General features: G+C 37.7%; 1 protein-coding gene across 4 annotated transcripts in view; it reads right to left on the bottom strand.

Moving 5' to 3' along the window:
• The window catches only part of ST7 (suppression of tumorigenicity 7), a 290,187-nt gene that overhangs the window by 101,202 nt on the left and 173,080 nt on the right, over positions 1-15,905 (bottom strand). For all 4 annotated transcript variants that reach the window (XM_069107083.1, XM_069107082.1, XM_069107086.1 and 1 more), the window contains exons 4-6: positions 7,228-7,282; positions 6,163-6,278; positions 4,337-4,412 (exon numbers count right to left, since the gene is read on the bottom strand). In XM_069107083.1, coding sequence (XP_068963184.1) covers positions 4,337-4,412; positions 6,163-6,278; positions 7,228-7,282 — 247 coding nt within the window. The remainder of the gene's footprint in view (positions 1-4,336; positions 4,413-6,162; positions 6,279-7,227; positions 7,283-15,905) is intronic.

Here is a 15,905-nt window from a genome sequence, read left to right as displayed (position 1 = left end):
ACCTATATGGGCAAATCATTCAACTTCTCTGACCCTCAGTTTCTTCATCTGTGAACTGTGTAAAAACTCTACTGGACATTTTCAGAGACCCCTTCCAGCTCCAAATCTAGAATCCTGCTCAATTCACATTTTGTTTCTGTTTTCTCTGCAAGGAATAATGAACTTTGGACTGGGAAAGACAGAACAAAAATGGCTGAGAGTCAAAAATTAAGATAAGGAACATGAAAGTCAGTACATAACTGCCCTTAATAAGTTCAAGTCACCAGACCCAGATGAACTACTTCCCAGGATACTGAAAAAATACCGAGTGAGTATTGAAGAACTCATAAAGGAAAGGAGAAGTGCCATGGTACTAGAGAAGGGCGAACTTCCCAATTTTGAGAAAGTAGAAGAAAGAACAGTTTGAAAACTTTGGTCAAGGAATTAATTTCGAGAACGTGCTATTTAATGAATGAGTAATAAACATCTACCTATCTTGGGAAGGAAGCAGAAATCAAAATGTTTCTATGACTCCACTAAGAATAAGTCACTTATTCAATAGATTTCTTTTTTTTTTAAGCAATTGGGGTTAAGCAACTTGCTCAAGGCTACACGGCCAGTTATTTTTGTGTGGGAGCTGAGTATCTGAGGCCAGAACCAATCCCAGGTCTCCTGACGTTGGGGCCGGAGCTCTTACTCACTGCACCACCTGACCACTCCTAAGCAATTGGGGTTAAGTAATTTGCTCAAGGTTACATGGCCAGTTATTTTGTGTGGGTGTTAATTATCTGAGGCTGGAACCAATGCCAGGTCTCCGGACGCTGGGGCCAGTGCTCTTACTTACTGCGCCACCTGGCTGCCCCTCAATAGACGTTTCTTAAGCATTTAGTATGTGGCAGGTACTGTCCTAGGTGTCAGAGACACAATGACAAAAACAAACCTGTCCTGACCCTCAAGAAGCTCACAGTCTACTGTCAGACTAACTTTGTTCCCTTTTTTACAATAAAGAAACTAGAAGGATATAATAAGGTAATGTGTAGATAGAGTTTGACTAGATATATTCAAACATCTGACAAAGTCTCTCATATTATACTCTGTGGAAAGTATGTTGCAGTTAGAATCAAAATTGGTTGAATGATGAGATCAAAGGAGCAGTCACTATGAATTGATATGAACGTAAAGTGAGGCCTAAGATTACAGGATCATAAGATTAGAGCTAGAAGGTGCATTAGAGGCCAATCAATCAGTAAACATTTATTAATCATCTATTATGTACCAGGCATTGTGCTAAGCATTGGTCCATTAAGTTCAACCCTCCCACTTTACAAGTTAAGAAACTGAGATACAAAGAGTTTAAGTGATTTGCCCAAGGTCAGTATCTGAGATGGGATTTGAGCCCAGGTTCTCCTAACTCCAATACCACATTCAGTGGCCAACAAGGATGTGGATGAGTGTCGGAGCCATTGCTGGGGAAGAATGGTAGGCCAGTTGCATTGGAGCATTCCATACTTCCACTGCTCTAGCCAAGAAATGGTCCTTTTGCTTTCCCTTTTATCCTCTAATCCTTACCTTCTTATTCTTCTCTCTTTCCCAGCTTCCCCAAAGGTTTTCTCTAGCTGGCAGTAGCTCCATCAGTCAAGACATAGGGTGGTCTTTTGGGAGTTTGGGGTAAGGAGTAACCACTTAAAGTATTGCATCTTAAGTTATTTCTAAACTCCACCTGCCTGCAGGTCACTTTCCAGGGTTCCTGAACTGGTGACTGATAAGTTGGTAGAATTTTATCTCTTTTTAATTCTGTGGCTATATCCTTTAAATTCCTTGTTAGTAACATTGGTCTTATTGCATTTTTATGGTTCACAAATGCCTAACTGAATCCCACCCCTTGAGCCTAAATCACTGGACTTACCTAGTTAGTCCTGGCCCTAAATTAGTAAACTTATTGATGATGCAAAAATGAGAAAGATAGCTAAGATAATGGATGACAGAGTCAGGACCCAAAAAGAACTTAGTATGCTGGAATACTGGACTAAATTTCATAAGATTCAATTTAAGAGAGATAAATGAAAAGGTCTATTTTTGGAGTCCAAAAAAATCAAGCTTAACAAGTACAATATGGGAGAGAGATCCATGTCCATAACAGTTCATGCAAAATAGATTTGTGGGTTTTAATGGACTATAAGCTCAATTTGTGTCAATAGTGGGATATGGCAGCCAAAACAAGCCAAAGCAATATTGGCTGTCCTAAGAAAGGTGTAATATGTAGAACTAGGAAGATGATATCATTGTTATACTCTGGCCAGACAACATCTAGAACATTGTGTTTGCAGTTCTAGGCATTTAGTTTTAGGGAGGAACGTTAATAAACTGGAAAGCAACCAAGATGGCAAAGGGTCATGAAATCATGTCATACAAGGACTAGATGAAGGAGATGGAGATGCACAGTCTAGAGAAAAGAAGATTTAGGTGGGGACATGGTTGTATCTTCACATATCTGAAGGGTTGCCCCATGGACAAGGGATTAGATTTGTCCTTCTTAACCCAGAAGGCAAATCTAGGAGGATGGAGGGAAGTTACTGAGGAAGAGTCAGGCTCTATATAATGGACACTTCATCAAGATGATCAGTGCCGTCTTCCTCACTAGAGAACATAATGTGCAGGCTGAATGGCCACTGGTCAGGGAGGTCATGAAAAGGATTCTTGGTCAAGTACAGGGTGAACTAACGCCTGTAAGGTTCCTTCAATCTCTAGAATTATGTAAGGATCACTATTTATTTTGGAAATAATGAAAACAACATCTAGGATTTTCAATTTCTGATAGCTCAGACTCCTTTCCAGCTATAGTACAGTCAACTGTCATTTCCTAGAGTTAAGATCCAAATCCTTTTAATAATGTCCCCCCACTTAATCTTAGTAAGAAAGAAATAAGTAATTAACAAATTCTCAATAGGAGGTTTGGTGGTAAAACAGATACTTCTCTAACGATGTCAACAGACTTTTGGAAAATAAAACATTGTAATAGAGAAATAACGAATAATATTAGGTACTATTTATCCTGGGTCAGATAATACATTTTATCTTTCTATTGTATCCATTTTCCTGTTTACCAACATCTTGATAAGACCACATGGGAGAAAAAAAATACTAAATAAAACCCAAATTTACTGACTAATTTTGTTTCTGATAAATAGCCCTTGTAATTGGCAGTGAGGGACAAGGGCTAAATCAATCATTTATAGGAGGGTTGGGGCTAGGTTCTTGTTTTCCAAGACTCTGCTTTCAGAAGGGACCTTGTCAAAACAATCAATTTGCCCATCCTTTGAAATTAAAGTCAAATGCTGCCTACTCTGTGAAACGAATCGCTGTTGAACTCACATGGCACTTTACACTTCTTATTTACTTATGTGAGGGATAGAGGAAGCTTTGTGGAATAATGTGGTATAATGGATTTGGTTTCAGATTTGGACTCAGAAGACTAACACAAATACTGGTTATACGACATTAGGCTGATCACTTAATTTCAGGCTTAACATCAGTAAAATGGAGAACATCATATCTGTCTATCTCTAAACCATAAAACATTATGTTAAATATTGGATATTATTATTCTTTATAGTTTACTTGTCTATGTGTCATGCCCCCCTCCCCCCCTTTTGGGCTATAAGCTCTATGAGTATATACAAGGGACCATGTCTGATCTAAGTTGAGTATCTCCCCTTAACCACAGAACATTTCTCTGCTCACAGCTGATACTTAATAAATATTTGCTGAATTTAATATGAATCCCCATCACTGCACACAGGACTGGATTTAAACTTTCTTAAGCCTATATGAGGAATTCTCTATTTTTTTTTAAGACATTACTTATAAATTTACAAAGGAGACCACACAACCTCCCTTAGCACCTGGTTCTAATGTGTTTAACAGCACCATCAGTGCAACATTTGTTTTTGTATAGCTTTGAAATATATATATATATATATATATGCATATATATATTTCATTATTTATATCTGTGGTATGCTTCTCCCATTAGCAGGGATAATGTCTAAAAAATATGACAGCACCAAAGAGAATTCTGAATCAGTTACAATTTCTCCTATTTAAAATGCAAGTGATTATACTAATTTTGTATTTACATGGCATCATGAATTTCAATTAGGTCTAAAAATCTACTATGTCATCTTCATGTGTTTGTGATAAAAAATTTTTTGTTAAAAATTCATTTCCTTACAATATAATTATCTAGTTCAAATTCACAGTCTATTAAGTCTGATATTAATGGTAACTCTGTATTCCAGCCAAGGATGGAATTTTCATCATGGAGATTAAGAAAAGACATAATCTTCTTCTCACTTACTCATTTAACTCTAAGGCTTCATGTGCTGCAGAAATTCTAGCTTGGGGGTTCCTTTCTCTCCAGGCTTTCTGCATGACTATTAAAATAAAAGAGACAAAAAAACGTCAATCATTATAGAAGCATCAGAAGAAATCAAGTATACTGTGACATCTAATTAACTGCTTGAATTAGAAAATACTTTACATACCAAGAGAATCAGTCTCCCTAAAGATACACAATCAATTGAATTTGCTATTCTCTTTCATACTCGGATTCCATTAAGCCTTTGTTCACTGATGTGTCTACAGAATATATATTTGAAGACTCAAAAAAATAAGGAAAAAAAGTTTCTAATAGGTCCCTGGTCACTGAATTTAAGTGAGAATAAAAACATATTTATTCTTCTATGTCCTCAGAAGACTGAAGGTATTGATAGCTTCCCTTCCAATTTAGTCAACAGCGTCATTTATATTTGTCTTTTCTCTACCTAAAATGCTTGCTGCAAGTCCCTGGACATTACAATGCCATGCTATCCCATTTTTGAGTTGACATGCAGGTAGAGAAATTTTTAAAAATCGAAAATTTTTGTTATATGCACACACACATACACACATAGCCATCTCCTGTTGGGCACAGAAGGAATGGAAAGTTTCCCTTGAAATGGTTTCTTTTGCAAAACAAAGCAGACCCAGTTACGTATTCCAGCCATTACCACATATGCCTCCTGGATGCTCAGTGGAGGGTGACTGATGACAAAATCAACTAAAAAGTAGGGAACTCTTATCATTTACATTCACCAGTTCTTAAGTTCTAACCAAGTGTTTTCCTTCAATCACTCAGGGGCAGATTCTAAATCTTAAGTGTAACTTGCTTCAACTGTGTTTGAAAAAAAAAACCCACAAACCTAAATGCAATTCTCATTTTTGTACATGAAAACACATTTAAAGGCATTAGGGAAGGTCCCTACTTTGGGTCATTAGCTCTCACTTTAGTTCAGACCTTCATCTCTTCTCACCTAGATTATGGGAATGGCCACCTAACTGGTCCTGCTGCACTTTATTCCATCCTCCACACTGCTGCCAAAGTCATTTTTTTTAACACACATCTGATCAGGTTACTCCCCTATTCAATAAAAATTCCAATAGTTCCCAAATTACCAGTGGGATAAAATATAAATTCCTGTGTTTAGCACTAAAAACCTTTCACAACCACCTGGCCTTAGACTGTGTTTCCAGCCTCAATGGACATGACTTCCCCTCCTACACTCTGCTCTCCAGCCAAACTGGCCTTCTCTCCCTCTGCTCCTCACATAATTTTCATCTCCCCTCTCCATTCCAGGAATGCACTTCCTTTTACCTCCAACTCACAGAATCCTTCTCTTCCTTCAAGTAGCAGCTCAGGCATAACCTTTCACATGAATGAAGACTTTGCTGATTCTCTCCAATTGCTAAAGGCCTCCCCTCCCTAACTTCCCTTGCACACATAACTAATTTGTATTTATTTTTAACTATTCCCTTTATGTTTATTCTATATACATACTAACATATGTATTTGTGGTCTCCCCCATTACAGAATGTAAGCTCTTTACAAGTACAGGTTGTTTCAGTCTCTATATTTGCATCCCAGTGTCTACCAGCGTCTTGCCATATAGTAGGTAGTATGTGCTGATTGCTTGTTAAAGCTTTCTATAAAATAACAAAAGGACAAAATTTGAATTTTGTCCCCCAATTTAAGTACTCCTTATGTGTATGAACCTTTGATAATAAGATCTTCCCAAAATGGGGTTTCTTCTATGATTTTTTTCCTTATAATTTCTATGCAGAATGTATCTGAAACACATTTCTTACTTGCATCTGCAGGCCGCAAATGATCTGTGTCACACGTAAAGAATGTCTGATGGTCCTGTGCTGAAAGATTCATGTCATAATAGGTCAAAGGTTCTCGTCCTGTTACCCATGTATACCTATAAAGGAAGATAAGGCAGTCAGATATTTCTGAGGGAGAAACAAAAAGATCTAAACGCCATTGATCTACATAGGTGTAAGAATATCAACATTACCTATACGTTAAAACATTTTTATGTTTTATAAAACAAAAATATATGGCTCACAATTTGTTTTAATCATATCTTCATCCCTTCCAGAGCTGTGTACTGGAAGAAACAATTAAAATGATATTTTTTTCTATAGCTCTGGCCTGAATTATTATTTGCCACAGACAAGGTGCTAAAGAGAGTTTTTATTAACCAATGATATTGAATAGGAATATTTTTCAAAAGCCATGGAAATGCTCCAATTTGCCCAATTACTTTACTAAATTAAATTCAGATGTGTCTCCTGTAATTCCTCTTTATTAATATGTGACTAAGAAGTTTCAAAACATTTTGATTCAGTGATCCATCTGTAGCCTAAAGCATTAGAGGAATGGTAGGCCCATATAAATCACAGTTCCTATTAGGACATTTAAATTCCTGTCTGTGCTAAAAATATTTACAGAACAGTCAGCAATATTTCCAAATTCTAGCAGAAAGGGAGCTGTCATGACGTGCTGATTTTCTTCCTGTGTTCCATTTTTAGGAAAACAGAATTTGCCATCATGGGACTTGGGTTTAAAATCAAACTTGGCCACCTATGTGACCCTGGGTCATTTACTTAACTTTTCTGGGCCTCAGTTTTCTCACATTCAAGATGAGGAGACTGATCTAGATGACTTCTAAGATCCCTTCCAGCTGTAGACCCATAGTTTTCCTGTCACACAGGCTCCATCACAAGTCACCATGGCTGTTTCCTCAACAAAGAACTGGGTCCCCAGCAAGGCATGCCAAGGATTCCTGGGGAGTGGTGCCAGGATGCCAGACTGGTTCTCAAGTTAAACTAGAAAGCTTTATTTCATCAAACTTTTCAAACACTTACCTATTATATTCAGCCCCTCTAAATAGATTGAGTGGATTTCGCCAAACCTTGCACTCTGTAAGAAAGAAAAATATAAAACAATTAATATAATCAAGGAAAAGAACAATTCATTAATTGAGCAAACCTTATCTGCCCACATCATAACGTGATTTTATTTACAGACCCAATAAAGGAGACAGGAAAAAAAAACACAAAAGAAAACACTAGACAAGCTATCAGAAGACCAGGGTTCTGGCCAAATGCATAACCTTGTTGTCACTGATGTCTTTGCACCTCAGCTTTCTTATTTGTAAAACAAGGAAATTGTACCAGATTACTTCGAAGGTCCCCTCTGAATAGTTCTGGCTCTATCCCTGACTAGCTGTGTGTTTAATTATTCATTAAACTCCTCTAGGACTCAGCAGAAGAAATTCTGATCTCCCTTTCACAGCACTAAGAAAATTCCACAATAAATTCTAACAGTGAAATGTATACAAGTAGAAGAAAATTTTAATATCCTTTTGTATTACAGATGTTTATCACCTCTGTGACGATGAGCAAATCATTTAACCTCTGAAACTCAGTTTTTTTTATCTGTAAAGCAGGGACAACACTTTGTTGGACAGTGTTATGATTTAAAGATAATAAAGTACTGCTCTGTAAAATTAAGCCTATATAAAAATGCCAGTTACTATTATTGTTGCAAAGATTTGAGGGGTGGAAGAAATAAGATTTAATACACCATTTCCATGACTGCATGACCATTTAAGGAGAAGAATTAATATTAAAATGAGACAAAGAGAATAAGAACATTAAGCTATAGTCAGTTATGGCTATTAACTCTGTGAATAGAAAATGAATAAATCTTTATTAAGGCATCATAATGCAGGTAACATTGTTAGACTGGGTCAGGTTGTCAGGTTCAATTGGTTTTAGCTCCTCAGGTTTTAAACTACAAAAATCAAAATAAATAATATTGTTTATGAAAATAAAATCAATCATAAAACGAGAGTAGATGTGGACGTAACATGAGTTCAGACAATTCCAGAAATGAGAAGGGAAGCTTGGTGAAAGAAGGAAGTTTAAGACAACAGAACTTTCAATGGTTTGCCAACTTTAAAGAGGCACAAGTGGCTCATCTTGAAATCAAAACATAAAACCACAGGATTTTAAAGCCAGAGAGGCCTTGGGAGATCATCTAGTACAGTCCTACCATTTCAGTCATGAGGCTGCTGAAGCCCAAAGAGACCAAAGCATTGCCTAGACTTTACAAGGCACTTTTAATGGAGAAGAAGCAGTACATGGGGAGATCTGAAAGCACTTCTTTCAGAGGACTCTGTCCCTCCTCTTCCTCACTCCCTGTATTTGCAAGGCATTTACCACTCCCAATAATTTATATCCTAGATAAACTGCTTAGCCTTTCTGAGCCTCAGTTCCCTCATCTGTAAAGTGGAAAAAAATAATAATTACAGAGCCGAACTCACAAGGATGTTTCAAGGAATGTACTTTATAAGGCTTAAAGCTTGTTGTTATTATTAACATTTAATAATTATTATTATTAACTTTTCATACACAGACTTTCAGCTATGGGTTCTTTGGGTGAGTGAAAGTGCTCCAGCTTAGAGAAGAACCCATCAACGGAAAGCCCAGCTGATCAGACCAGTAAAGACATGTGAAAAGAACAAGGAAGCAGAGTAAAGACATGACTAGGGAAGCAATGAATAACTGACCAAAATACTGTGAGGGAAAAGTAGTGAGCAGGCCATACCAGCAGAGGTCAGTGTGTGCCAGACTTATGGGAATCTGCTCAGGAAGGGCACCAATGTGAAGAGACTTCATTCCAAGTGCCCAACTGTACTAGGCCACTGAAAATACTGTTAAGATATTATAGAGCTTCAGTATATTGTGATCTACCAGGTGGAAAATTTATGATGCCCATTGATTTTCATTTTTAACAAGAGTTCCCTCTGATATATGACCTACCTATAGCAAGTTACAGAGTTAGCTATTGCAAAACTAACTGGATGTCTATGAAGATGTTTTCTCTGGCTTTCACGATGGGTGATCAAGCAAAGAGAAGATAGGCGCCCTCATAAATTAAATTTTTGTTTTTGTGTCATGAACATTCAGGGAATGAGGATTATAAACTTTATTATACTTAAGGCTACAAACATATTCTACAAGGTTTATATTGGATGCCAAGCCAACAAGTATTTATTGAGAGCCGACTATCTGTCAGCCACTGTACTAAGTCCTAAGCATACAAATCAAACCAAAAGACAGTCTTTGTAATAAGGAAGGGAAACAAGACAAACAACTATATACAAACAAGCTATTACAGGGCAAACCAGAGATAATCTTAAGGAGAAGATACCAGCAGTAAGAATGACCAGGAAAGGATTCCTTTTTTTCTTTTTAATTTGTTAATTTATTTATTTTTAGTTTTCAACATTCACTTCCATAAGTTCTAAATTTTCTCTCCCTCCTTCTCCAAGCCAGCATGCAACATGATAAGGCTCTACACATACGTTTCTATTAAATACATTTTCACATTAGTCATATTGCATAGAAGAATTATAACGAATGGGAAAGACCATGAGAAAGAAAAAACAAAACAAAAAAGAAAATAGTCTGCTTTGCTCTGCATTCAGACTCCATAATTCTTTCTCTGGATGTGGATGGCATTTACCATCCTCATGAGCAGGAAAGGATTCTTGCAGAAGGCAGGATTTTACTGGGACTGAAGGAAGCCAGAAGGCTTTCCAGAAAGAAAGAATTTCAGCTACGAGGGAACAGCCAGCAAAAATACAGAATTAGAAAATGGAATGTCTTGTGTGAAGAACAGCCAGGAGTCCATTATCACTGATGTACATGGAGGGGAGGAAGGTGGGAGAATACTGGAAAGACAGGAGGGGCAAGGTCATGATGAACTTTTATATTTGATCTCAGGAAGAAATAGGGAGCCACTGGAGTTGGGGAGAGGGGGAAGATTGATAAGATTAAATTAGTCATTTGGGAAGATCATTTCAATAAATGAGTGAGGAATGGATTGGAGTGGGAAGCTTAACACAGGTGACAAATCAGAAAGGTATTACAATAGTCCAGTTATGAGGTAATGAGGTGCTTGTACCAGGGTGGCTGTAGTGTCACAGGAAGAAGAGGGCACATGTGATACAAACTGGCTATGGGAAGAAGTGAGAGTAGGGCAATGAGGATATTAATAAAAAGCTGTGGATTTGGAATTGGGTAAGATCTGTCCAAATCCAACACTTACTAGTTTATGTGGGGCCATGTGCAATTCACTTAAACTCTATGAGCCTCAGTTTTCTAATCTGTAAAACTAGGATGATAATTATGGTACCCACTTCACAGAAATGTTCTAGATCAAATTAGATAAAAAATGAACATATTTTGCAAACCTTAATGAACCATGTAAAAATTTCATCTATTATTGTTGTTATAGTTATATTACTGAATTTTTCTGAACTCCTGACAGTAAACTAACTGTATGTTTCAAAGTTCAGTAGAAAGTTAAGAAATTTCCCCCACAAGGCACTATGATAACAATGTGGATGAGAGTAGTTATTAAAACTTTAAACTGCACTAAGAGTTGGAGGTACCCTGGAGGAAAGCCTTTAAAGTTTACAAAGTTAATGTATAGACATTATCTCATTCAATTCTCAAAACAGCCTTCTGAGGTAATTACACAATGGTTCAGTACATTACCAGGGAGCAGACTCATTGTTAGGTTGGTAAATTATGAAACAAACTCTCCTAAACATTTTATACTCCATTATATATCCCAAAATAAATTTAATTGCTTAAAACATAAATAACTCCAAAGGATTTTCGTATAGTGGAGAATGGTACAGTACAGCATACAGGGTCAGTGTAGTACAAGGTGAAAATCTGTTCTGGGTGCCAGCAGTGCCAAGTTCAAACCCCAGCACTTCCGATGTGACCTTGAGGAAATCACTTAGATGCTCAAGGTCTTACTCTTCTCAACTGTTAAATGAGAGGGTTGGATTAGAAAGCCTCTAAGTCCTTTCTTTGGATTCATGATCTCAGTTGCAGAAGTTAATGCAAGTTAACAGAGCTATATCCCCCAAGATTCAGTCTTCAAATGTGTAGTGCTGCTATATGACCAGCAGGGGGTGAAACAAATATCATTATGAACAAGTGTGACTTATTGTACCTGAAAACTGCACCCTTAAAAATACCATTCATTGATGGTACTGTACAACTGTTTTTGTTTTAAAAGCTGTTTTTACATATGCATGTGATATATACATATGTGTGTATATATATATATATATATATATAAACGTGCCATCTTTACCATTTAATTTTTATGTATATGGGAACTTTCAGCTTTAAAGATATATTAATGAAGAATACTTCCTAGCATACTTTATTTCATTCAAAATATACACATATATGTATATATGCACATATACACAAACATGCTCAAAGCCTAGAACTTACATGTTCTAGATAACAAATGTCCCAAATGGTATGAAATATCCCTTGGAAGCATCCCCATGAATATCTTTTTTTTTTTTTTTAAGCAATTGGGGTTAAGTAACTTGCTCAAGGTTACACGGCCAGTTATTTTGTGTGGGTGTTAAGTACCTGGGGCCAGAACCGATCCCAGGTCCCCCAACTCTGGGGCCGGCGCTCTTACTCACTGTGCCAACTGGCCGCCCCATGAATATATCTTTAAAGCTGAAAGTTTAGCCATATATAAAAATTAAATAGCAAAGGATGGCATATATAACATTTTCAAGAACAAGCAGCTACAACAAGCATGTAGATAAAATTTAAATTGCAACATCTAGGATAACACAACTTCCTTCAATACAACAAGCAATTTAAACTCCTTAGAAGCCTTCCTTTTCAATGAAGATCTTTTAGCTTCAATTAATTTTATTTTAAAATTGAGTTGAGAAGTGGTTGTTTGGAAGAAAAACATTTTGTAATGTTATTACATAGACTTCTTAAACTGGGTCACAGCTATGATAATTTCTTCTTTGTTGCTCTCCTTCTTAATCCAATCCTGGGATAAACTGAAGTGCCCTGGGCAACATACCCCATAAATATTAGGCTGCCTGGTGTTTTAGCGATGTGGACAAAGGATGTTCCTGCCAAATTCATTAGGTCATAAAGTCTGAAGACAAGAGCTTAAACTCGGGTCTCTGGAGAGTCAAAGGTTTTCCACATGAGGTCCAGTTTCTTATCTTGCTTGTTCATCTGAGGAATAAACTCTATATTTTAATCAGATTTAAGCATATTTTAACTCCAAGTAGAATTTTCCATCCTCTCTCAAGAGTAGTTAGTGTCCTTTGGCTACCATGAAAAAGCTGCCTGGGATGTCAACAAGAGCGCACTAATGCCATTACTACCTTCTCTGCCCCCCCACCCCCTTAAGTCTCTGAAATGATGTACACTTATCTCTAAGGCTTCCATCTCTATCCATCCATGGTCAATGCCACAAGAGCTGACAAGATCTGTTCCACTCCAGTTCTCTAAAATGATATCCAAGCAGAATGCATAATAAAGCAATACACCTAATCCTTTAAGACTACAGAAAATTATCTATCCTTTGGAATGTTTACATGTTGTCTAAGAAAATAAGACAATACAATGGGGCAGGGGCTTCAATTAAATGAAAAACAGTATTCCCTAATCTACTTTTTCAGCTTTATTTTTCCACCCTTTCTGCTCCAGCCACACCGGTCTACCACTGTCCCCCAAGTACAACAACCACTTTCCCACCTCCACTCAAGCACAGTCACAAGCTAAATTATATGATGGTGATGATGACCCTGAGATCACAAAGGCACGAGCTACGTCAGTCAAGCTGGAAATGATTCAAGCACAGCCTGGTAACAGTCCATTATCAAAACCTAGCTTGCAAATGTTAAAGATACACAATGTTCCAAAGATATAAACTGGGCAGGAAGAATCAGTTTTAAAAGTGAAAGCCACGGTGCTTTAATGAAAAGAACTCTGGGATGGAATTCAGGAGCACTGATTTCTAGTTCTGTTTTTTTGCCACTTGTTACCTATGTAGCCTTGGGCACATAACTCAACCACTTCTTTATCTAAAAAACAGAGCATCAGAATAGATGACCTCTAATATCCCAGTCTCATCTTCCATAACAGCGAAATCTATGGCATTATGAACTGTAACATCCCTTCTAGCCCTAAATATATGGATCTATCTTTCCTAACTGGACTACAATTTCATTGACTTATAGGATTCGATTTGATTTTATGTCCTTACCTGCCCCCCAGAGGACAGTGCTTTGTAGACAGCAGGCGCCCAATTAATACTTCTTGAGGAGGAGGAGGAGCCCTCCAAACATTCTAGAGGGATTATATGAATGAATGATTGCCAAGGTTATAGACTAGATCACTAGAAGAGCGCCTAGATCCCCGATACTCAGTCTTAACATTGACCCTTCCACAGAACACTTCCTATTCAGAAGTCTTGGCTAATGTAGCCTAAGGTGCCTACTCAATGAATAACTCTTGTAGGTTTGAGGAAGACAGAACTGAGGAAGACGACATCAGCCTGAGGGGCATTAGGTTGCACAGTGGACAGAGCACCAACTCTGGAGTCTCCAGGAGGACCCGAGATCAGATACGGCCTCAAGACAACTGACGCTTACTAGCTGCGTGACCTTGGGCAAGTCACTGAACCTGAGTGCCTTACCCTTCCCTTCCCCCTCCAAAAAAATTCAGCCTGATAAGAAAGTCAATGAGATTATACATGGCATACCTAGCACCTGACTGGATTGGAAAACTCAAAGAATGGTCAGGATGTGCTCCACACCGCCTCTTACAGGAGGTCATTACTGATTCCCCACCGTACCACTGTCCCAGCTGCTAGTGTTTCTTCATCTCCCCAAATCGCCTTGTATTGGTTTTGTCTAAATTAGGCATCTGCTTTTAGATGCATAGGTTGCTGCTCCCCGGAGACTGCTTCATTTTTGTCTTTGTAACCCCAGTTCCTACCACTGTGCCTACAGCAGAGTAGTTGCTTAATACATGCTTATGGACTGACTGACTGACTGCTGCCACAGCAGAGCAGAGTTATAAGAACTGGAATTTCCCTTTATAGCAAACACCCTAGGAAAAAATTTATCAGCTGTGAAAACCAAGCAATTCTAAGAAGAGGTTTTTTAACTCAGAGAAGCAGCTGTGGTTATAGAGATCCAAGTTTCTTAGAGATTCTAAAATCTTTATTGAAAAATTTAGAATAAATCTTAATCCTCTCTTCCCAGTGGCTTTAAAAGAACTTTATCAAAATAAGGCTGGGCTTCTCCCACAGTTAAATCTTCCAAGGAGCAGAAATTCGCTCAAGCTGATGACATTATCATTAACAACAGCAACAGCTGCAGGAAACAGCTTGATTTCTAGATATAATTTTTTTCTAAGAAGCCCCCAAATTCTTTCATATAAACTATCTCCTTTCACCTTTAAAAATGGCTAATAAAATTTAGTGAAGGGCACATGATATTCCTTTTTTACTTAAGGAGAAATATACAGTGAAGGTGATTTTTCCAAAGTCTTCCCATAAATTAATGGGGGTGGAGTGGGGAGAGAAAGCTCTGGAATTCAGATCTTTCCATTTTTTTGGTCCAGAGGTCTGCAAATAGGTCAACAAAGTAAACAATAGTTAGTTTATACGCTACCTGTAAATGCCAAATATTCAATGTTTCCTTCTTTGGATCTTGCCTTTCTTAGGCTGTTATCATATGCAGTGCAGGACTAGGAGGGAGGAAAACCTTGAGTTTGATTCCTACCTTAGACACCCCTGGGCTAATAGCTTAACCTCTGTCTGCCTCAGTTTCCATATGTGTGAATGGGAATAATTATAATAGCACCTACCTCCTAGGGTTGGTTGTGCGGATCAAACGAGATATTATCTGTGGAGTGTTTTACAAACTCTGAAGAGTGGTATAAATGCTATTCTCCTAACAGCATTCTAGAACTAGTCTGTTCATGCAAGTCACTTCCATCTCCCAGAGCCTTAGCTGCCCCATTTCTAAAATGCAGACAATAATATTTGTACCTACCTTACAGGGCTCTTGTGAAGAAAGCAGTTTGTAAACCTGTAAAGAATTCTATAAATGCCAACTCTTATCATTCTTTTCTGGTTGCTTCTTTACATGTTGTACAGACTTGATTTAATTTAACAGGACTATAGCCGTAGAGTTGTAAGAAACCTCAACACATAGGGCATCTAGTCCAAATCCCTCAGTTTTACAGATAAGGAAAATGAGACCCAAGAAGTTCTCAAAGATAAGGTGACAAAGTTTGTGATGGAGGTGGTAATGAAAGCCAACTCCTCTAACTTCAGAGACTGACTACAAACTCAGTATGGTTGGTCTTGAAGGGTAAGAGTCAGGGAAGGAGAAGAAAGTTGGGGAAGAGCAGGATGTAGGATGAAGGACAAGGGGAAAGAGTTGATTTTTTTAAGTCTGTGGATTTTAAAAATTAAGAATTTTTGGTAGCCCATGTTTTCTATAATAATTACAATCTGTCATCTACCAGAACTTGAAAAATGTGGAACTGATGATTTCTGAGATCCTTTATATTTCTAAAACCTCTGATTCTAGGAAAAATATATGATAGCTAGCTAGATGGGGGTGGGGGGGGAGAGAGAGAGAGAGAGAGAGAGAGAGAGAGAG

This window comes from Petaurus breviceps, unplaced genomic scaffold (genome assembly GCF_028583685.1).
Source record: "Petaurus breviceps papuanus isolate PSGF00001 unplaced genomic scaffold, PetGlider_PUasm1.0 84, whole genome shotgun sequence".
NCBI classification, from domain to species: Eukaryota; Metazoa; Chordata; class Mammalia; order Diprotodontia; family Petauridae; genus Petaurus; species Petaurus breviceps.
The sequence above is the reverse complement of the archived record's forward strand: the minus strand, read 5'-3'. Positions and strand labels throughout refer to the sequence as shown.